Here is a 22,734-nt window from a genome sequence, read left to right as displayed (position 1 = left end):
TGACTTAATTTTCATAGAATCATGGAATCCCTACAATGCAGGAGGCGGCTATTTGCCCCATTGAGTCTGCACTGACCCTCCGAAGAGCATCCCACCCAGGCGCAACCCGAACCCTAATACCTCGCAACCAGTAAATCCATCATAACTAATCAACCTAATCTACACACTCAGAGCAATTTAGAATCATAGAATCCTACAGTGCAGAAGGCGGCCATTTGGCCCATCAAGTCTGTGTCGACCACATCCCACTCAGGTCCTATTCCCGCAACCCCACACATTTACCCTGCTAGTCCCCCTGACACTAAGGTCAATTTAGCATGGTCAATCCAGCTAACCTGCACATCTTTGGACTGTGGGAGGAAACCGGAGCACCCCACAGAAGAAACCCATGCAGACACGGGGAGAATTTGCAAACTCTAAACAGACAGTGACCCAAGCCGGGAATCGAACCTGGGTCCCTGGTGTTGTGAGGCAGCAGTGCTAACCACTGTGCCACCATGCCGCCCGTAATTTTAATAATGTTCTGCCATGCATTTTAAATGATTACAACAGTTGCTCTTTTATTCATATAGATGGGACAGGGTGTTCATATGATGTCCAAGTAAAGAGTTGTTTATCATAAGGAGCATATGCAGATTTGAGCAGAACAAGTTTATTTTATTTACCCATCACCAATCTTGTCAGCTTGGCAGAGTTAGTAGCACTCTCATCAAATACTCAAATGTATTCATTCACTATCTGTGGGATATTGCTATATCGCAGCTGCTTGTGGCTACATGACAAAAATGGCTGCACTTCAAAAAGTGATCCATCACTTGTCAAGTACATTGAGGTATGCTGACAATGTAATGAGATACTCTATAAATGCAAATTCATCCTATCTTTACCAGCAGTGTAAAAAGAAAGCACTTCATTTTCCAGCAGCCAATCAAGAAGCATTTGTTTTTATGTCCCTCAGTGAAAGCCCTGCAAACTTATTTCCAACTACTTCCAGCAAACCGCTCTACCACCCTCCTTTTCACAATAGCGTGACGTCCAATATGTTGTGATCAATATCATGAGAGCTCTGCTGCTAGGTTAAAATAATCAGCAATTTGTATGTATATAGCATCTTTAACATACAAAAACAAAACAGTGCTTCACTACAGCATTATAAAGCAAATTTTGATAGTGAGCTACAAAGGCAATAGTAGGACAGATAGCTTGATCAAAGAGGCAAATTTTAAGGAGCTTCTTAAAGAAGGAAAGAGAGGTATTTTAGGCACAAAGGAAACAGGAACAGCTGTAGGCCATTCTGCCCCTCAGATCTGCTCCGCCATTCAACTAGATCTTGGCTGATCTTCTAACTCAACACCATCCATGCATTATTCCTATATCTCCCGATATAGAACATAGAAAGCCACAGCACAAACAGGCCCTTCGGCCCACAAGTTGCGCTGATCATATCCCTACCTCTAGGCCTATCTATAGCCCTCAATCCCATTAAATCCCATGTACTCATCCAGAAGTCTCTTAAAAGGCCCCAACGAGTTTGCCTCCACCACCACCGACGTCAGCCGATTCCACTCACCCACCACCCTCTGAGTGAAAAACTTACCCCTGACATCTCCTCTGTACCTACCCCCCAGCACCTTAAACCTGTGTCCTCTCGTAGCAACCATTTCAGCCCTTGGAAATAGCCTCTGATATCTTCATTATCTCGAAATCTAATGACCTCTGTCTTGAATATACTCAATGGCTGAGCCTCCACAGTCTTCTGGGGTAGCAAATTTCAAGAATTCACTACTCCTCAAGAGAAAACAATTCCTTCTCATCTCAGTCCAAAATGACCTACTGCTTATTCTTAGTCTGTGTCCTCTGGTTCTCGACTCCCTGCCCCCAGCAAGGAGATGCATAATTCCTGCATCTAACCTATCAAATAAACCCTGTAAAAATTTTGTACACTTCAATTAGATCACCTCTAATTGTTCTAAACTTTAGAGAATACAGATCCAGTCTCCTTAGTCTCTCCTCATAGGATAATCCCGCCATCCCAGGGATCAGTCTGGTGAACCTTCATTGCACTCCCTCCAAGGCAAGTATATTCTTCCTTACAAAGGAGATACAGTTTTACAGGAGCTCTGTGCAACTGTAGCAAGGCTTCTTTATTCTTGTACTGAAACCCTCTTTCAATAAAGGTCAACACACCATTTGCCTTCCTAATTGCTTGTTGGACCTGCATCCTAGCTTTGAATGACTCATGAACAAGGACACCCGGGTCCCTCTGGACATCAACACTTCCCAACCTTTCACCCTTTAAGAAATACTCCACATTTTTGTTTTTCCTACCAAAGTGGATAACTTCACTTTTTTTCCACATTATATTCCTTCTGCCATGTTCTTGCCCATTCACTCAGCCTGTCAAAATCTCCTAGAAGCCTCTTTGCATTCTTCTCACAAAAAACTACCTAGTTTTGTGTCATCAGCAAAGTTGGAAATATTATATTTAGTCCAAATGATCGATATGGATTGTGAATAGCTGGGGCCCACACACTGATCCATAGAGTATCCCACTAGTCACAACTTGCCAACCTGTGAATGACCTGTTTATTCCTTCTGTTTGTTTTCTGTCCATTAACAAATTCTTAATCCATGCTGGTACATTACTGTGTTCTAATTTTGCTGAAGATTAGGGTCTTGACAGCCGAGGTACGGCCTTCAATGGTGGAGTAATTCAAACCCAGGAGGCTCCAAAGGTCAGCATTAGAGCAGCACGGATAACTCAGAGGATTGTGGGACTGGGGGAAGATCGTAGAATTAGGGAGGGATGAGGCCAAGGAAGAATTCAGAAACAAGAATGAGAATTTTTAAATCGAGGCATTGCTTAAGGGGAGCCAATGTAAGTCAGTGAGCAAATGGCAGAGGGTGACTTGGCAGAGTTTTGGATGGCATCAAGTTTACAGAGAGTAGGCTGGAGGAGGCCAGCCCAGAATGCATTGGACTAGCCAAATCTAGAGCTAACAAAGGCAAGTTAAAGGAGTAAAGCAGTATCGCTGTGAGGAAATATTTTTTGCCACTTGGGCAAATATTGGAGAAAGAGGATTTCAAATAAGAGGTGTGATGGGTGGAAAAAGTGAGATGTCCAAAGAGGGAAATGTGCCAGAGGAGTAAAGGGACATACCAGGATACTCCAATGATTTTGGGAAAGTGGAAGGTGGTTATACAAATAACTAAAACTCGAGATAAAACAGTTTCAGTTCACTATAAAGCAACCAATGAGCAACTAGTAACTACCACAAAAGCATCCAATCAAATTTTGATCACCCATTTCAGGAGTCACATCAGAAACACGTAAAAGAAACTAAATTATTTTGAAGATTGTGATTTACCCAACTCGTGCTTCAAATCACTCTAACAATTTGTTCTCCAGCCAAACAATTTATTCCCACTTTCCTAAGGGTTGCCTTTTTCCACTTAGTCTGCACGATGCCCAACCCCAGGCCATGGTAAAGGGTTACCCATTGTTCCGAGTGAGCCCGTTGTCACCATCAATTCTATTTTTAAAAATCATTCATGAGATGTGGGTGTCGCTGACTGGGCCAGCATTAATTTCCCATCCCTAATTGACCTCCAACTGAGTGGCTTGCTAGACCACTTAAGAGTCAAACACATTGCTGTGGGTCTGGGATAACATGTAGGGTAGGCCTGGCAAAGATGGCAGATTTACTTCTGGAAAGGGTATTGTCAATCTTAGCCTCCCTCCTTGTCCTAATCCTGATGTACATGTTTCATTTGATCTGAAGCTGAGCATAGCCAGTTTGTCAGAAATCCTGACTAGAAGATTCTCATAAACTCCAGGCTGCAGGCAAAGGGGTGAGTGCTGTTACAGCTCTGTAGTGAGCCTGGATGCTGGAAATTCCAACCCCTCATGAAACAGCAAGATGCCTCATGGAATTATGGTTTTCACCCTAATATCATGCAATGACTATACTCCAATTGCAAGCAAATAATATGGATTACTGTGGGAGATTCAGCAAAGAATAATTCTAATATCAGTAAATAAGGATGGGGTGTTTTGAAAAAGAACAAAAGATTCTTGGCATCTTGATGTTTGTAAAATGTATTCTAAATATCGTATCTATGAAGGCTTGCATCTTTCAGTATCAATGATTTAATAGTTTATCCCTTGTCATTTGCATAATATGTTGCTTCAATAACTTTGTTATGTTAAAATCATGGGAAACTTATTGTTGTGCTTAAGCTGCAAAACATCAGATCCAGCCACATCCCACTGCAAAACTGGAGCACACAAACCACGCTGATACTTATGTGTATGGTTGAAGATGATTGAAGGAGGCATTGAAATGAGACTATCAAATCCAGAGAATAAAGTAGACCCGATCAAAGAATAGAGATCATCCTCTGGAATCTTTGCTATCATTTATCCTCCAACACTGGTTATGGCTAATCAGCTACTTTGGGCGGGCCACATTGTCCATAAGACCCCAAAACAAGCCCACACTTATAGCTTTGTTTCGTCAAGCGGTTACCAGAAGGGCAGAGAAAATGTTTCAGGGAAGTCCTCAAAGCCTCCTTGAAAAATGAAACATTCCCACCGATATGTGTGAATCTCTTGGTCAAGACCCCCCCGCTCCCCAAACTGGAGAAGAAGCATTCACAAACAGTGCCAACCACTTCTGACTGGCTCAGGTGGAGGTGAAGCACAAATAGAGGGAGGTGTGAACCAAAAGCTGCCAACCACAAAAGCTGAGCATCCCACCCACCCACCTCATCAAACACTACCTGCCCACTTGTGGGAGAGTGTGTGGAGCCAGCATTGGACTTTTTAGTCACCTCAGGAGGTATAACGGAAGACATTCGTTCTCCGTCCCGAGGGACTGCCTAAGAAGCAGAAGATTAACCTTTAACCAGCATCATAACAAACTAATTAACTGCTCACTCAGCTGTTTCTGAAATCTTATATGCATTTTTTCCCCATGTCATCCTCTGTAACAATCCATTAACAATCCATTTTAAACGTAAGTCATTGGTTATGAAGGGGTTCAAAAGTTAACAAATAGGAACTGGCCCTTCAAGTCTGCTCTACCATTCATTGGCTGATCTTCTCACTCAGCTTTACCTTCCCACATTGCCTCCATATTTCTTAATCCCTTTATTGTTCAAAATTCTATGATTTCTGTCTTGGAATTGGTTTTGAGATATCTCAAAGAGTTGAAAAGTATTATGTAAATGCAAATTGTTTTATTTATTCATTGGGCCTTCAACTGCACTTAGAATCTAGAATCCTGACAGTACAGAAGGAGGCCTTTCGACCCATCAAGTCTGCCCTGATAACAATCCCACCCAGGCCCTATCCCTATAACCCCACAAATTTACCCTACTAATCTCCCTGACACTAAGGGGCAATTCAGTATAGCCAATGAACTTAACCTGCACATCTTTGGACTGTGGTAGAAACCGGAGCACCGCGGAGGAAAACCACGCAGACATACAGAGAACATACAAACTTCACACAGTCACCCAAGACTGGAACTGAACCTGGGTCCCTGGCACTGTGAGACAGCAGTGCTAACCAATGTGCCACCCACAGAGCCAGGTCATTTGAGTGAAAATCACACACTGCTAGTTAGTTGTCAATATTCTTTGGAGCACTGCAGCACCTAGCTGTGTTGCACCTTCTGGGCTTTCATTTTGCGAGCATTTAAACTAAGCACTGATTTTCAATTCTTGATGTGATTTTTCCTGCTCATGTAATCACAATCATAGAATCATAGAATCCTACAGTGCAGAAAAAGGCCATTCGGTCCATCGAGTCTGCATCAACCACAATCCCACCCAGGCCCTATCCACATATCCCTACATATTTATCCACTAACCCCTCTAACCTATGCATCCCGGGACACTAAGAGGCAATTCAGAATGGCCAATCAACCGAGCCCGCACATCTTTGGACTGTGGGAGGAAACCGGAGGACCCGGAGGAAACCCACGCAGACACAGGGAGAATGTGCAAACTCCACACAGACAGCGACCCGAGCCGGGATTCGAACCCAGGTACCTGGAGCTGTGAAGCAGCAGTGCTAACCACAGTGCTACCGTGCCGCCCCAATCAACCGTGTTCTTTTTGCCTTCAGCTACTTTACTAGAGTGCTGATCTGTACACACAGACCCGATAGTACACACAGTGCAGCTTCTTAGTTAATGCAAAAAATCAATGTTGCTGCTTTTTTTTGTGGTTGGCCTCTCCACGCTATTCCTTTCTCAGTGTTCTTGTTGTCAGGTTTCCTGCGTTAGCCTGTGAGCTCATTCACACTGAACACATACGTCTTTGTTGCATTTCAGATTCTTTTAGATGGCCTTTTTCTAGTGCTTGCCTAAGTCTGGTGTCATGTTTCTGCCGATGCTAATGTTATGTACGCACAAACAATCATTACATGATTTCATGACTCACCTTTAGTGCATCAGAGATTTTAAAATGGAGGATGGAGGAAAAAAAAATACCTTGAAGGTACAAAGAAACAAGTTTGCATCATTGTGTTATAGGCAAGATCTAAAGCAGCGTTTAATTTGGATAACAGTTAACTATAACATCTTTACTTCTTGTGTGGTTAATTTTGTAGAATTTTCTTTGTCGGGCCTGAGAGGGGAGGGATCAAGATACATGCTTCTATCCATTTGGTTTGTGTACAATCACTGGGGAGCGAACTTAGTTACTGGGCTCACTAATTATGTCAAGTAATGACAGGCACTTCAATTCTGTTTTGAGTTTCTCTATCAAGATAAGTAGTATCTTTTGACCAGGTTGAAGTACCAACACTGTATTGCTAACAATCTGATCCTATGTTTTCCAGGCAAATGACAAAAGCCGTGGAGAAAAAACCCCATTATACAAAATCACAAAACATTAAGGCTTATCGGTTTCTCTCTGGCATAAGATCCGCAGCCAACACCCACTTCAACAATGCAGCCTTTCACATTCTTGAGAGTTAAAAGTGCCAGATGCAGTTCTCAGTTTTGGATGAATGTGTAGGCTTTCATTGTCCTTGAACACGATTGTAGTAATACTAATTCAGGTAACCAGTTTCAGATTTTTCCATTAAGAATTGTGGAAGATAGGAAGAGGGGTGGTCACTCCAGGAGGCGGTGGCCTAGTGGTATTATCGCTAGCCTATTAATTAAGAAACTCAGCTAATGATCTGGGGACCCGGGTTTGAATCCCGCCACGGCCGATGGTGGAATTTGAATTCAGTAAAAAAAATCTGGAATTAAGAATCTATTGAAACCATTGTTGATTGTCAGAAAAAGCTATTTGAAGCCCTTTAGGGAAGAAAATCTGCCGTCCTTAACCGGTCTGGCCTACATGTGACTCCAGAGACACGGCAATATGGTTGACTCTCAATGCCCTTGGGCAACTGGGATGGGCAATAAATGCTGGCGTGCCAGCGATGTCCATGTCCCATGAATGAATAAAAAAAATTCAGCCCATCAATGTCTTGGTTCCTCCATTCAATTGGATCATAACTGATCTGTCGTTCAACTCCATTTACCTGTCTTTGGTCCATATCTCTTGACACACTTCCCTAGCAAAAATCCATCAGTCTTGATCGACAATCCATGACTTTGTTTTGCTGGTGGTAACAGAATCCACAATATACTCCTGTTCTTCATTAATACTGGTTAAGTAATATCCATGAAAATGCTTTTGATGCTTGTGATGATTTGCACACACTGGAAAATTGAGTCAATGTTGCTTATTGGCCTCAAACATCTCATCTACTGTCACAATATCTACCTTTTTCAAGAAAGAGCTTTGAATGATTAGTGTCTTCTCCTGAGATTTCAGTTCTGCCTTGGTCATCTTAACCAATGCACAAACATTTAATGACATGCAACATTAAATTGGCATTACTGAATAGTCTTCATAGCTGATGCTATCTTGCAGACCATCTCAAATCTAACTACACTATGGCGCAATTCACCAAACTCTCACAATTAAAAGAAATGTTTGATTTGTTACATATTGGTCAACAATTCCATTCCATCCTTGTATCAACTTTTGGTTCTCAGAATTTGTTCTTATCAACTGAAAGTGCTGCAAATGCTCAGCAGGTCTGATAGCATCTGTGTAGGGAAACAGTTGATGCTTTGAGTCAACTATGACACTTCTTCCACTCTGTTTCTGCCTTCACAGATGCTGCTGCATTGTTTGTTTTATTTCAGATCTCCAGCATTCACAGTATTTTGCTTCTATTTTTGTTCTGATCCAGTTGCAATTGACTTCAAAACCCATTAACTGCTTAATTTTCTTTTTGCCTCAAGTATAAATTACTGAAAATTTCAAAGCATCTCCTCTCGTGACACACAGGGAGAAGAGAACATTGCAAATTGCAGTTATTTTCTTCAGGTGCGGTTTCGACGACACATTTTCATGGATACCAATTTACAAGCTCAAAAAGACCAAGTGGTTTTCGCAGGTTAACTTTCAAACACCAATTATGGAATCCCATTGATGGTAGGGTATGCATTGCCTCAGATGGGGACGAGCTAAAACAAAACCCAGGAAGACATTAGAAAAAAAAATTAATTGCCAGCAAAACCTCACTTGTAAGCAGAAGTTCTAAGAACGATGGAAAACCAAGACTTATGTTGTGTGCATCTTAAAACAATGTAACAGTGGAGTCTGGCACCAAACCAGCATGTTTTCATTACAACAAAGATAACTTTGCTTTGTGCAGCATGTACTGTAGATTTTTAACAAGGAATTGTACTGCAAACTGCAAAGAATATTTTTAATCCAGAAATCTAGTACATCTGAAATGACAATCACTCTGGAAAGGTTGCCCACATGACATCTATATTTCACCCATTTCATTCAGCTTTAATATGCATCTCACGCATGTAAACTATCTCAAAGATAATAACCATCACAACATATCGAGTTGTTTTGTGAATTACCATTTTAAGTACTTCCCTCTAATCACATGCCGGACTTTAAATGAATATTAATAGAAAACTTAATAACATGTCAAGGATAAGGAACAACCTTTGGTGCTGATGAAACGTGCTGACAGCTCATTTCCTATACACAGTCACACTTCCATTTTTTTCTGGACAATACTTGAAATGACAACCTATTTAGGACTGAAGTTTGTTGTCTTGCCAGTTTCTAGTAATCAATAAAAGGGGTGGCACGGTGGCTAGCACTGCTGCCTCGCAACACCAGGGACTCGGGTTCAAATATGGTCTCGGGTCTGTGTGGAATTTGCACATTCTCCCATATCTGCATGGGTTTCCTCCGGGTGTTCCGGTTTCCTCCCACAGTCCAAAGATGTCCGGGTTAGGGTGACTGGCCATGCTAAATTGCCGCTTAGCAGGGAAATATGTGGGATTACGGGGATAGGGCCTGGGTGGGATTGTGGTCGGTGCAGACTTGATGGGCCGAATGGCTTCCTTCTGTACTGTAGGGATTCTATTCTAATTTAAAACAGGGTTTAATTTTTTTTTAACCCTACGGCTAAAACAAAATGCTGAAATCATTGGCTTAACTGATTATATAGAGGTTCAGCACTGAAACAGACACAACTTCATGGTAATACATTAAATCTGGAAGCATAATTCATTTAATCAATAAAAATTTCAACTTTATTCCAGCTTTTCAGTCGCTGTGTTGCTTTTTGAGCCACTGACTGTATTCAAAATGAAACCTGTGGAACCTACAAAACAATTACTCATAAATAGGAGTGATCCTCTAAAAAGAACTGACAAGATAAAATCTACCTACTTAATCAAGGTCATTTTAAGCAAATTCCTTCTGCTTGGGTTTGTATCCACCTTTGTGCTTAGGTTTACACATTCTCCCCTGCATAAACTTGAAGCCATCCAAAATCCTGCTGCCCATGTCCTAACCTGCTTCATGTCCCAATCGCCCGTCACTGCTCTGCTCACTGACCTTGTGGCTCATGGGTCAGCAAAGCCTAATTTTTAAAATTCTCAATCCCTCCAACGGCCTTATCCTATTCTATCTCTGTAATATCCTCCAGCCCCACAACCTGCCAAGATATCTGCGTTCAGATTCTGGCCTCTTGAGCACTGTGATTTTATTTGCCCCACTGTTAGAGGAGCAAACAAACCACCCTACCAAGCCTACCACTTCATCCAAGCTTTTGATAACTTGCACTAATATCTTTTTATGTGGTTCAGTGTCAAATTCTGCTTTAGAATACGCTTGTGATGCACCTTGAGATGTTCATTCCATTAAAGGTGCCAAATGAATACAAGTTATAGCAAGAACAGAGAGTGGATGCTAGAAAAACTCAGCAGATCTGGCAGCATCCGTAAGGAGAGAAAAGCAGAGTCAATGTTCAGAGCCTTTGACTCTGTAATAAGTCTTCGAAGGCAGAAGTCCCTTCACCAAAATCCCTTTATTTACAATTCCAACAGCAGTACACAGACTGCTATCAGTCAGCAGTCTACCTTCGCGAGTGCCAGAGGAACTGACACTCCCGGTTAAATACATGGAAAAGACTCCCTGATTGGCCCATCAATTGACTCCTCAATTGATATCTTTTAATGGACTCTTTAATGAGGGAGTTCATATTCCAATAGGCCAACCTCAATGGCCTTATTGAAGTCATTACACACTCTTCAACAGAACTGAAGGGAGGGAGAATGTGTTAGAGCTGTAAGAGATTGTAACAAAAAGTAGCAACTTTAAGAACAAAAGACAGATGGGCTGGTGTGGGAGGGGGAGTTGGCAGTTTGCACTGAGGCAATACATGTATGGGATATTTAACAAAAGGGTGTTTAAGATGGAGGAGATAGATCACAATCAAATGCTGTTGAACTCAACTCAACTTCGAGTCCCGAGGGCTGCAACATGCCCAGCCTGAAGATGAGATGCTGCTTCTCCAGCTTGCGCCAGGCTTCATTGGAGCATTGCAACAGGTCAAGGACAGAGCTGTGGGCATGAGAACAAGGTGCTGAGTTTAAATGGCAGCATCAGGAAGGTTGTGGTCATGCTTGCGGACAGAGTGAGGGTGTTCCGCAAAGCAGTCGCCCAGTCTGTATTTAGTCTCCCCAGTGTAGAGGAGACTTCATTTGAAGCGGTGAATACAGTAGACCAAGTTGGAAGAAGTTCAAGTGAAATACTGCTTCACTTGACAGGAAATACAAGTTGTTGTTGCTGCTAAGATCCCAGTGTCTTATCGGTGAAATTTTCCAGGTTCGGAGTAATCATTATTATTGGCAGCGAGCTGGTTGCTATTTGTATGCTTGGCAAAGCCTCACTCTGCTGACTCAAACAATAAATAATGTTGAGTTCAGGTTAACATGGCTATTTGTACCTGAAATGCCATGTGCAGAAAGCTATCAACTAAGGAAAATGTTGACACACTAAGTCTGCCGAATGGCAGTTTGTACTTTCTTTTTGGGCTATTTTGAGTGGTAACTATAATGGAAATTATTTACATCTGGATCTGTAACCATATCCAACAAACAAATGGACCAAGTGCTGGAAAATGGGATGAGAATGGATAGGTGCTTGATGGCTGGTGCAGACAAAATGGGCTGAAAGGCCACTTTCTGAGCTGTACAACTCTTGTGACTATATGAACAGTTGGTAAACTGCTGCAGTGAGTCATCCCAATTTGTTTTAAAGTTAACATTCATCAGAAGGAGCTAAAGAATGTACATAAAATTTCAACATCATGTATTTCAGCTTATTGCCTTCCAGTTTCCAGCCTGAATCTCCTCCCTGACCCCTGCAGTGAGTTGTACCTGTCTCTGATCTCAGACTGGGGCCCTCCTGTACAAAGTTCTTCATATTATTAATAATGCTATTTCCTCCAACTTTCCATTTATTATGGGACTTTTCACCTTTACTGTGTTCTTATCTAGTAATACCTGCCTGGTCATGTTTTTATGTAAAATAAGATGGCTTGTGGCTCTTCAGTTACACATTCTAGCCTCCAGGTGGCAGTGTGGAGCATATTTTCCTTTTCTTCTGAAGAGAAGTCGGGGGCGATTCTGCCAGACTGCTGCGGTGGGGGTGGAGGATCCCGTTGCATAGGGATCATGAGCAGAGATAGGGAGGCCAGCGAAGTCAGTGATCGGGGCTGGGCAGCAGGAAGGGGGTTGGCCTGCCAGGGGGCGTGGCGGGGGGGCGATGTCTGGAAATCGGGGCGGGTGGAGGGGGTCTCGGGAGATTGGAGCTGCCGGGGATGGGAAGGGGGGGGGGGGGGGGGGGGGAGGGTAGGGGTGGGGAGGAGCAGGGGTGGGGAGGAGCGATCAAGGCGGGTCGGGGGTTGGGGTTGGGGGGGCTGAGGCTGGCCGGACATTTTCGGGGGCCAGCAATCGAGCTGTTGGGGGGGGGGAAAAAAGGTCAATCGGGCAGCAAAGCAGGGTTGCGTGGCTGGCCAGAGATCAGGAGGATGGCAGTGCGGGGCCACTGTGGATGCACCTATCTCGGCACTGACACATCAGTGCATGTGCAGTGGCCCACTCAGCGCTATGCTGCCGGCCTCTCCAGCGGGAATAGGCCCCGGCCACAGCTTTTTCGCATGATTCACGCTCGAGTACTCTGTGATGCACAGAATGTGGGAGATTCATTTCGAAACTCCCGCTTAAAAAAACACTGGAATTTACTCCAGGTTTTACGTGAATTACAAAAACTTAGAATTTTTTGGGGAGAATCGCCTCCGTCAGCTTTTGATTTCCAAAGAGAATAAAAATTTTAAAAATCAAGAACTACATTTCATAGTAACACATTACAACCGATCAACATTGCGTTTTAATGTTCTCCTGTAATATTTTACTTGATGGCCTGGGTTTTCCCAAGAACCTGAGGGTGGGGGAGTGGGGGGGGGGGGGCGGGGGGGGGTGATTCTCCTGGCCCGCTGCGCTGCTCGAGTAGCACAGCGGGCCGGGAGACATCAGTGGGCGGCCTGTAGCTGGACTTGCGAACAGAGCCAGCTGATCACAACTCTCTCTGGCTGTGTTTTTAGACGTAATCAGCTCTGTGCCGGAAATCGGCGCAAGGCTGATTACCGTATTGAAATTTCCATTTCAATATGATTAGCAAGCCTGGGACAGTAGTCTCTGGGCCCACTAGTGTCTGCCACCCCGCTGGGAAAGGTTCCCACCACTGCGCATTACAACTGGACCCATCAATGGGCACCAGGTGTGCTCACCCTGCTGGTGGGGACAGAGGCCATTGAGGCCCCCCTGGGAGGTCGGAGGCAGGAGGGGGTGCTCCTTGGGCACTGCCAGCCTGGCACTCTGGCACTGCCCACTGGGCATCCTGGCACTGCTTGAGGGAGTGGGGCCTACTGGAGGGTGGATTGGTGGTGGTGGGATGGGACCTGCCGCGCACTCTGTAATGGGATCAGTGGTGTTGGGAGGGAGGAGGCTATTGGAGCTGCACATGCTTTGGGGGGCGGGGGGGGGGGGAAGAAGGGAGGATCAGGGCTGCACATGGTGGACGGAGATCAGGGCCACATACAGGTGATTGGAGCTAGCCGGGGGGGGGCTGCAGGGGTGGGGGGGGGGTCAGTGCGCATGCACCAAACTCCCTACTTTTTTAAAAATGCTTTTCCAATTCAATCAAATCAAATCCAATTCAGAGTCTCAACAAGTTGAGACATTTCAGATCCAGGCTGACAAGACAGGGCGAGCGACCAAACCACCCTGTCCTGGGCCTGATCTACATGAGCCAAGCTGATTGGAGAAGGGGGAGGTTCCTCCTCCAAGACTTGAGCTCATTTGCATCTTAGCCAAAAGGCCGAGATGCCGCTTTAAAAAATTGCTTCATATGAAACATATGAAGCTTCAGTGTAACCTAATGACCCCAACCAAGTGCGGCCGACCATGGGCTGCCGACCATACTACACTTGATCTTAGCCAAAAGGTCGCTAAGCGATGCACCAAACTCCCTACTAGTTGATCGGCACATGCGCTATGGCCTGCTCAGCTTGCTGATTCTAGCCTCCCCTGTAGGATGAGGCTCAGCCCCCCACTTTCTGGTGTAAATCCCCCTGAGGCACTCGGTGGAGCAGAGAGTGCTGGAGATTCGTTCCAATAAGTATAACCAAAAAAAGGGCAGGAAATTCTCCCGTTTTCCCACTTGTTGGGCACTTTGGTTTTTTTTTGGAGAATCCCAGCCCTGAACCTTTCGACTAATTGGGAAAGCTTTCAATGATGCCTGTCTATTCTGTGCATGCACAATTGTTAGAATATTCCAGAATGTAATCTGTGCATCAAAGGTGCAGAAGGGTGTCTTTTCTTTCTTCTGCAATACAATAAACGTTTCTTTGTTTTCCCCAAAAAATCTTCAAAAGACCCAGGAAATTAATTCTCATTGCTTTTACTTTAGGCATGTGATGAACTGATGAAAAGTATATTGCAATTATGCTTTTCCACTACAAACGCCTCATGGAAAAACAGATTCAGCAATTGTGGACACAACTAGCTTTTTACCATGTGAGAAAAACAATAATAAGATGTTTGTGATTCCTTTCTTAAAATAAAACAGATTTTTTTTTAGAGGAAGTATTTATGGTTAGAAACTATTTCTATTGGTTGTATGTAGTTAGTTAAAAATAAACCTCTCCAGAGAAATGCAAGGTTTATTATATTATGGGGATATCGTAAGCAATACTTGCAGCATTTCGTGATGTACTTTTTAAAACAAAAATTTATGTTAATAAAAGACAGCATAATGCACAGCCTCATGAATAGTGCACTGCTGACACATGCAGACACAGCAAGAAATTCTGCACCATTCACCCATGATGTTTCTGTCCATTAATTTTACAAAGCAGAAGATTTAATCTCTTGAAGACAATAACATGAAGATCGGAAGCAGCAGTTAGAAAGAGCTGTGATCGGGTTATCTCACATATCAAGTACATTGATATACCAATGATTCAGAAAGGGTGAATGGTCATTTGGTGTTCTCCTGGGGTCCCTGTCCTGCAGAAGGGTGCCAGACTCTGCTTCCGGCAATTTTAGATCATAAACACTCCCCTGCTTTCAGACGGCAGTTTATTTTTATGCTTTTGCTATTTCCAATGAAACCTCCTCTAAACCCACCTTTTGTTTCTTTTCCATAGAAACCATAGAAACCCTGCAGTGCAAAAGAGGCCATTTGGCCCATCGAGTCTGCACCGACCACAATCCCACCCAGGCCCTACCCCCATGTCCCTACATATTTACCCGCTAATCCCTCTAACCTACACATCTCAGGACACTAGGGGGCAATTTTAGCATGGCCAATCAACCTAACCCGCATATCTTTGGACTGTGGAAGGAAACCGGAGCACCCGGAGGAAACCCACGCAGACACGAGGAGAATGTGCAAACTCCACACAGACAGTGACCCAAGCCGGGAATCGAACCCAGGTCCCTGGAGCTGTGAAGCAGCAGTGCTAACCACTGTGCTACCATGCCGCCCCCTTACCACCCCTGGTCATCATCGTCTAGCATCCACTTCAGTATTTCTTCTCTCCAGCTTTTCAGCCAGTCACAGACCTTCACTTTTGTTCTTTTCTTTGCTGCTCCATTTTCTGCCTCGATTGCTTAACAAAGTTTGAGACGTCTAACTCTCTGCAGTTCTGAGGAAAGATCTGAAGTGTTAACTTTGTTTCTTTCTTGACAGTCACTTCAAGGCCTGCTGAGTATTTCCAGCGTGTTTTGCTATTATTACATGGGTGGAATTTTCCCGTCCCACCCGTCACGGGAATTGTTGCGTGCGGGTGGGGGTGCGGACCATGCAAAGGTCCCTTGACCTTGGGTGAGATTTTCCGGTTCTGGGGCGAGCGTGGCCGGAAATTCCCGCCCCATATCTCTCACTTTGCACACACTGGCAGCTATTCAACCATGAAAGCCACATCATCCAAACATATGTCATTAACGTCACTGATAAACTCTCTTGCAGGGGAAGGTGGGGCACAATTGGATGCACAGGAATGAGTTGAAGGGATCCAGATATTCCTGCAATTCGTATGAGGAAGAAATACCATCTAAACTGGGAGGTGCATTGCTGAGGCCATGACTGAACAATATTGAAAGCCCATTCATCAGCATTTCATGCATGCTACTTAGAAGGCCACTTTCCTGGTATTAAGTTTGTCATCCAAGTTCAGTTCCTCACCAGCAAGAATTTAGAACATTCAGTTTTACAAATGTGTATAAGTGGTGTGCACCAGCCGAACGTCATCTCTCCCAAACTTTGAGGTCAATAGTTGTTGCTTTTGCCTTCTTCATATAATTTCATTCGAATGCTGTGCCAAGACTGGATGGAGGAGGCAGGCACAGGCTGGAAGTGGGGAGGCCATTTAAGGTGAAGCGAAGGGCAGATTACCAGGGAAGGGGGAGACTGTGTCAGTGGAGGGAGTGCCTTTCAGGGCAGGATCAATGGTGTCGACAGTGAAGTCCAGGGGCCTGAATCAGGTTACTGATGATAGGAGGGAACAGTCATAATCAGAGGGGAGTGTGGGATGTGATAGTGTAGGTCTGGAGGTGAGGGGGGGGGAGGCGGGGGAGGGGGAGTCTGGTAGGTGAAGACCTCATCGAGTGGAGGAGGAGCAAACGGGTGGCTCAGAATAACAGGAGGGAAGAGGGTCAGGATGGGCATGGAGACGGTCATGGGTGTCATGTCTAAAGGGAGGGAAAGGTATGTGGAGGTGGATGGTAATAGAGTCCAGGTAACAACGAGAGGTGCATGAGTGACAGAGGGGTGAGGAATGGTGATACTGGGTGGGTTTATAGTAATGGGGAAAGTTAGTGGTGAAGCAAGTGGTGATGCGCACCATTTTTCAAATCTGACTTTGTCTCATCAAAACTCATTGGTCTTTCATTCATGTCTCTGATGTGACATAATGAGTTCTCAGGTTTTTGTCACTGTCAATTGGTGAATCATTGAAAACTGGTCATTTTGGCATCAAGGTACAGGTAGTCTCTGAGCAATCTTGCTCTTCTGCCGCAAGACAAGAAAGTTTTGTTCCATAAACTGGCTACACCAACTCACTGTTGCTCTGAAATCGATGCTGGACTCAATGTTTTATTTGGCCCACTGCAGTGCATACATACTCATTACATTTCTGGTGACGATGTACTTGTTCTGACAATTCTTGGGGACCAATTCCGATACATGCTTCTTAAGATCAGGCCAGTGGCTGATTGCTGTTCTCATGGCACATTAAGTCTTGGGCATCTTCTTCAGGGAGGATTTCATCTCTTTCTATCCTTGCACCAGTTTTCACTAACACTGAATTCCCCCGCTGCAGTACAGTTATTTGGTGAGTTAGCAAATGTAGCAACTTTCAGCTTGAACCAACTTTGTTCATTTTGTTGAAAAACTCAATTCTCTTTGTCATTCACCATGTTTGGTTTACTCTGTTTTGCGTGTCTTAAACTCCTGTGCATCCATGCAACACTTTACTTGATCCCCAGTTACAAGTAAAACATGCATTGTGGTGCAAAAACTCGAGGCTGACTACTATTTTGAGTATAGCATGTCATGCCTGAAAAGGCAGGGTCGATCTATCTGCCAAGTAGATGCAACAACAGAATTTTGGGGGCTGGAAAAATCTGATATGCCAGGTCGACTCAAATGCCACGATTTACTGCATCAGTTCTCCAACATACGGGCTCTGTAAAATCGTCTTCGGGTAATGCCTCCTGCTCAGAGCCCTCCTCTTCCATCTTCTAACAGCTTGTCCTGCTCTGTGTGGTCTCTGCTCTTTCTCCAAATCATGCTCAATACTAAGAGGATGTTCTATGAGGCCATCTCTGAGTGGAAGCAACTGATTTGTACGCAGTCACACAAAAAATTCATTAACAGCAGCCAGGCCATTCGTTGTAAACTACCCAAACTTCTTATTAAGTACCAAAAAGCCCCAAACAGAGAAATGAGTCAAAATACATTCCCACAAAGTGGAAAGTTAGGACAAACAAAGCCACAACTTCCTGAATAACAAAGGCCATTAGTGAACTAGATGGGTTTTTCCAACAATCGACAATGGTTTCATGGTCATCAGTAGATTCTTAATTCAGGATCTGGAATGCAATTCCTAAGAATGTGGTGGAGGCAAATTCAAAAGGCTAATTATCTGAAGAGAAAAAGTATGCAAGATTACAGGGAAAGGCCATGGACACGAAGGGCCAAATGGCATTTTTCAAGGCTGTAAACATGCCAGGACTCTATTAACTATCTTCTTAAAGCTTCTTTTGGTCAACTTCTAGATGTGAAACGTGGAGAGCCAGACTTTTAAGCTCCCATTAACACTTTTCATGTTGGAACTTCTGAGTTATTTCAGTCTTCTGGGCACATTTTGGAGACTAATCTAGTTTTAATGGAAAACAGGTGCTGTTTGCTGTAACACTTGCGCTCTTGTGGACAATGTTCTTTTTATAAATTACAGTTATGGCTAGATGGTGCAAATAAAATGTGTAAGTATTCAAGATAAGGTGTTTCTTCAATTATTCATTTGAAAGATAGATCCGTTATCTAATTTTTAAGAATGTGCATTTTTATAGATTAAAGGAAACAAAAAAATAACGGTTTCAAATCTTTCTGAAAGGACTGTTTTGTTACAAGCAGCAAGAATACTGAGGCCAAACCTAAATAAAATTTCATGTCTCAACATCTATTACTGGAGGCCTCGCACAGCCGACATACTCAACTGGCAATTGCAGCTTGAATCACAAAATCATACAGTATAGGAGGAAGCCATTCAGCCCATTGTGCCTGTGCCAGCCCTCGGGGGGGGGGGGGGGGGGCTGGCAATTCGTCTCACTTTTCCTGTTCTTGTCCCAGAACTCTAAACATTTTATCTTTTTAAGTATCTGTCCAATTCCTTTTTGAAAGTTACTACAGAATCTACTTTCACCACACTTTCAGGCAGTGCGTTCCAAGTCAGAACAGCATGCTGCATTCAAAAAGATTCTCCTCATTTTGCCTCCTACATCATGGTGAGATGATTTTTTTGCAATTTCCACTTCAGATAAGGATTGAATCTGAAGTGTCGACTGAAGAGGTTTCCTACTGAAGGTTACAAAAAAGGTTGTGTGTTTTTTTTTCCGAACTGACAAGTTCTTTTTTACAAATTTATTGCTCTCCTGACCTGACAACTGATCTGCATTGTGCAACAAAACTGTGTGTTAATACACTTTTAAAGAATCAATTCATCAGGATTTAAATGTAACATCAAAACACAGGGATTTCAGTGACACAATATATGATAAAGATCATCGCTGCCTCCCTAAAAATGCACAAGATCTCACATTAAAAATATGGGTCAAAGTAATGGATGTCTCTGAGGAACATTTCAGTATGTTGGAACATCATGGACATTCAGCCCTTTGAGCTCATTTCCCCATTCACTTGGATTATGATTGTTCTGTACCTTAAATTGATATGTCCACCTTTGTTCCATATTCCTCAATATCCTTATCTAATAAAAATATGGGGGTCTCAATTTTAAAAATCATAATTGCCCCAGCATGGGGACGGAATTTCACATTCCCACTGCTCTGTGGCAATAAGGGCACCCTGATTTCACACCGAACTCTAACTTCAAGATTGTCATAAAATCGTGGAATCCCTACAACGCAGAAGGCGGCCATTTGACCCATCGGCTCTGCACTAACTCTCCAACAGAGCATCTAACCCAGGCCTATTCCCCATCCAATCCTCGTAACCTCATGCATTTACCCCCCTCATCCCCTAACCTGTGCATCTTGTGACACTAAGGGACACTTTAGCATGGCCAATCCACCTAACCTGCATGTCTTTGGACTGCGGGAGAAAATCGGAGCACCTGGAGAAAACCCACGCAGACACTGGGAGAACGTGCAAACTCCACAGGCAGTCACCCAAGGCTGGAGCTGAACTTGGATCCCTGGCAATGTGAGGCAGCAGTGCTAACCACTGTACCACCCTGCCATCCCATTGTACCCCATTGTCTAGATTCTTCCATGATGGAAGTACTTACCCTGTATTGAATCCCTTTATCATTTCAATCAGGTCCATCAAATCACTCCTGAAGCTTCTAAAGTCGGGGGCACGCCAGTTTTGTATGAACAACAAATACAGCAGCTCATAGATCTTGTATTCTACCTGCACTTTAATCCCAATATGTGTCTTTTTATTTATAAGATTACTTCTCAGCATGTCTCATTTACTTACACAGAAATTTCCATTTCATTCCTATGCAATTAAGCAGCACCGTGTTGCTGTGTAGATTTTATAAACAACAGAAAACCATTAAATGTTTTATTCCATTTTTAAATACTTAATTGAGCAGAAATGCAAAGCTCGGAAAAAGTGTGGCATTTGCAGCAGAATTTAATATTCACTAAAATCATGAATAAATAATAAAGACGACTGACAGAAATGTTCATTTACAGAGTTTTTAAAGAGCTAAATGATGTTATTTATAGTAACACTTGATCTGCTTTCAGGAAATTTAAGTTCTCACCATATTGCCTCAGATTCATTTAAAAAAAGGTACTTTATTCCTATGTACACAGACAAACTACAATCAGGTTGAATAGCAGCATAGAACTAACTAACCTATACATAGTAACTGAAATTTCATCAAATTAAAAGACAATTTCTGTTTGAAACTTTATTTTGTTACATTTGTTGATTTAAACCAAATGAACTACAATACAAGGAAACAAATGTTTGTAATAAAAATCAAGCATGTGCTTCTAATTTTATTTGTTTTGGGGACGTGAGCGTCATTGCCAAGGCCAGCATCTGTTGCCCATCCCTATTTACCCTTGAACATATTAGGGTAGTAAAATTGTGTTCTTTCTTTTGTGTACCATCAAAGGTGACAATGCTGGTGAATCAAATGTACATTCCTTCATCTAGCTTTTCATCGAAACACAGCATCAACCAGTTCAATTGTATGGGTCAAGTGGAACACATACCCTCTACACTGTCCAAATTCAAAGTTTATTTATTAGTGCCACAAGTTGGCTTACATTAACACTGCAATGAAGTTACTGTGAAAATCCCTGAGTCACCACACTCCGGCTTGTTTGGGTACACTGAGGGAGAATTTAGCATGGCCAATGCACCTAACCAGCACGTCTTTCTGACTGTGGGAGGAAACCAGAGCACCCAGAGGAAACCCACGCAGACATGGGGAGAACATGCAGACTCCACACAAACAGTGACCCAAGCCAGGAATCGAACCCAGGTCCCTGGCACTGTGAGGCAGCCGTGCCAAGCACTGTGCCACCCCTAACTCAGAAGAATCCCTTGCTATATTAATTTTCTTGTCTCTTTACTCCTCATTCATTAATCAGCCATTTTAAATAAAACAAAAAATCTATGCTGAATTTCAGGCACCTTCATGCTTTAGTCCACAGATTTTTTAAAAATGAGCTAGGATTAAGAACATCTCAATTCTCTTTAGATAGGATTTGATGTGCAGGATTCTTATAGTCAAGAATGACTACATACTGTACGTTTAACTTTGAATCAAATACTTAGGAATTAAAGGATGACATGCTAACTTCCTGCAAAACCCTTGTTCTAAAGGTCTATTTACTTGTTTAATTTGAAAAAATCCAAATTTCACAATTCAAATACTTTGTTAGAACCAATAACAATGATGGTGTTTGTGCCAAGGAATGGCTGTAAAACTGTTTTTAAACATTGCAAAATAATAATCACCTCTTCCTTTAAATTAAATACTTCTTTCACCTAAACAAACTTGGTGGAGATTAAAAATTGGTGACTGAGATCCACTGTAATAGAAAGTGTTTAATTCCCACTGAGAATACTTCCAAACATTTCACCACTCTCTCGCAATTTTTTAAAAGTTTGTTGCCATAGCAAAATGAAAATTATAGCTGAAATCTTCTAATCATCAGTAATGTAAAAATCATTGGTTTACTGGAGAAGACACTTACGTTCTCAGTTGTTCCAGTGATTACATGTAGACCATCATACGTTGATTTGATGTACATTCCCTAGCAAAGGGGAGGGACAAAAAGAAAAATAAATATATACCATACTTCCATATGAATTTATTTACTGATCGACAGCAGGGAAGATGACTCACATTAAATCAGTTTAAAACAAAAGGGGTTGGATTGAATTCTGACAAATACCCTCAACATTACAAAATAATTCAACTTACAAATAGCATATCTTAAGTGGAAGAGTTTTGTTATGACTGACCATACCTTAAATCCGAACTTTACTGTCATATAATTTACCTCCACTGACACAATAATAGTGCTATTAACAATTGGTCACGGTAGATGTTGCAGTGTTCCCTATTTACATCACAGATAACAGTTATAATCATTCAATGAATTGACGTGTACACTGAGAAAGGATTAGCACAACGTTGATCTCTGTCTAAGTGCTCCAACCCTGGTGAAATTCTCAAGACTTGAATTTTTAAAAGCATTTAGTTAAACATACAAGTTCTGAGCAGCCCTCAGTCAAGTGAAGCAAAGTTTGAATCGAGAGCAAACTGGCTTCCCCGTTTCCTGCAGTAATATTCCCTAAAACCACCTTTACTGGCTCCTAGATGACATTGATGGCAAGATGGCCACTGCTGGACAAGATTTCAAGTGCTCCTCTGAGATGACATTCTGATGGACTAAGCTGGAACCAGTAAGTAGTCAGAGCGGCAGGTAAAGGATCCATTGAAATCTCAATATAGTTTGAGAGAGTCTGCTGCTGGCCTGGTTATTGAGAAGTTCAACA

The 22,734-nt window shown here is 42.9% G+C and overlaps 1 protein-coding gene across 1 annotated transcript in view; it reads right to left on the bottom strand.

The window, feature by feature from the left end:
- The window catches only part of cnksr2a (connector enhancer of kinase suppressor of Ras 2a), a 467,989-nt gene that overhangs the window by 214,722 nt on the left and 230,533 nt on the right, over positions 1–22,734 (bottom strand). The window contains exon 7 of the mRNA XM_078232430.1: positions 21,927–21,986. Coding sequence (XP_078088556.1) covers positions 21,927–21,986 — 60 coding nt within the window. The remainder of the gene's footprint in view (positions 1–21,926; positions 21,987–22,734) is intronic.

Source organism: Mustelus asterias, chromosome 17 (genome assembly GCF_964213995.1).
Source record: "Mustelus asterias chromosome 17, sMusAst1.hap1.1, whole genome shotgun sequence".
Taxonomy (NCBI): domain Eukaryota; kingdom Metazoa; phylum Chordata; class Chondrichthyes; order Carcharhiniformes; family Triakidae; genus Mustelus; species Mustelus asterias.
The sequence above is the reverse complement of the archived record's forward strand: the minus strand, read 5'-3'. Positions and strand labels throughout refer to the sequence as shown.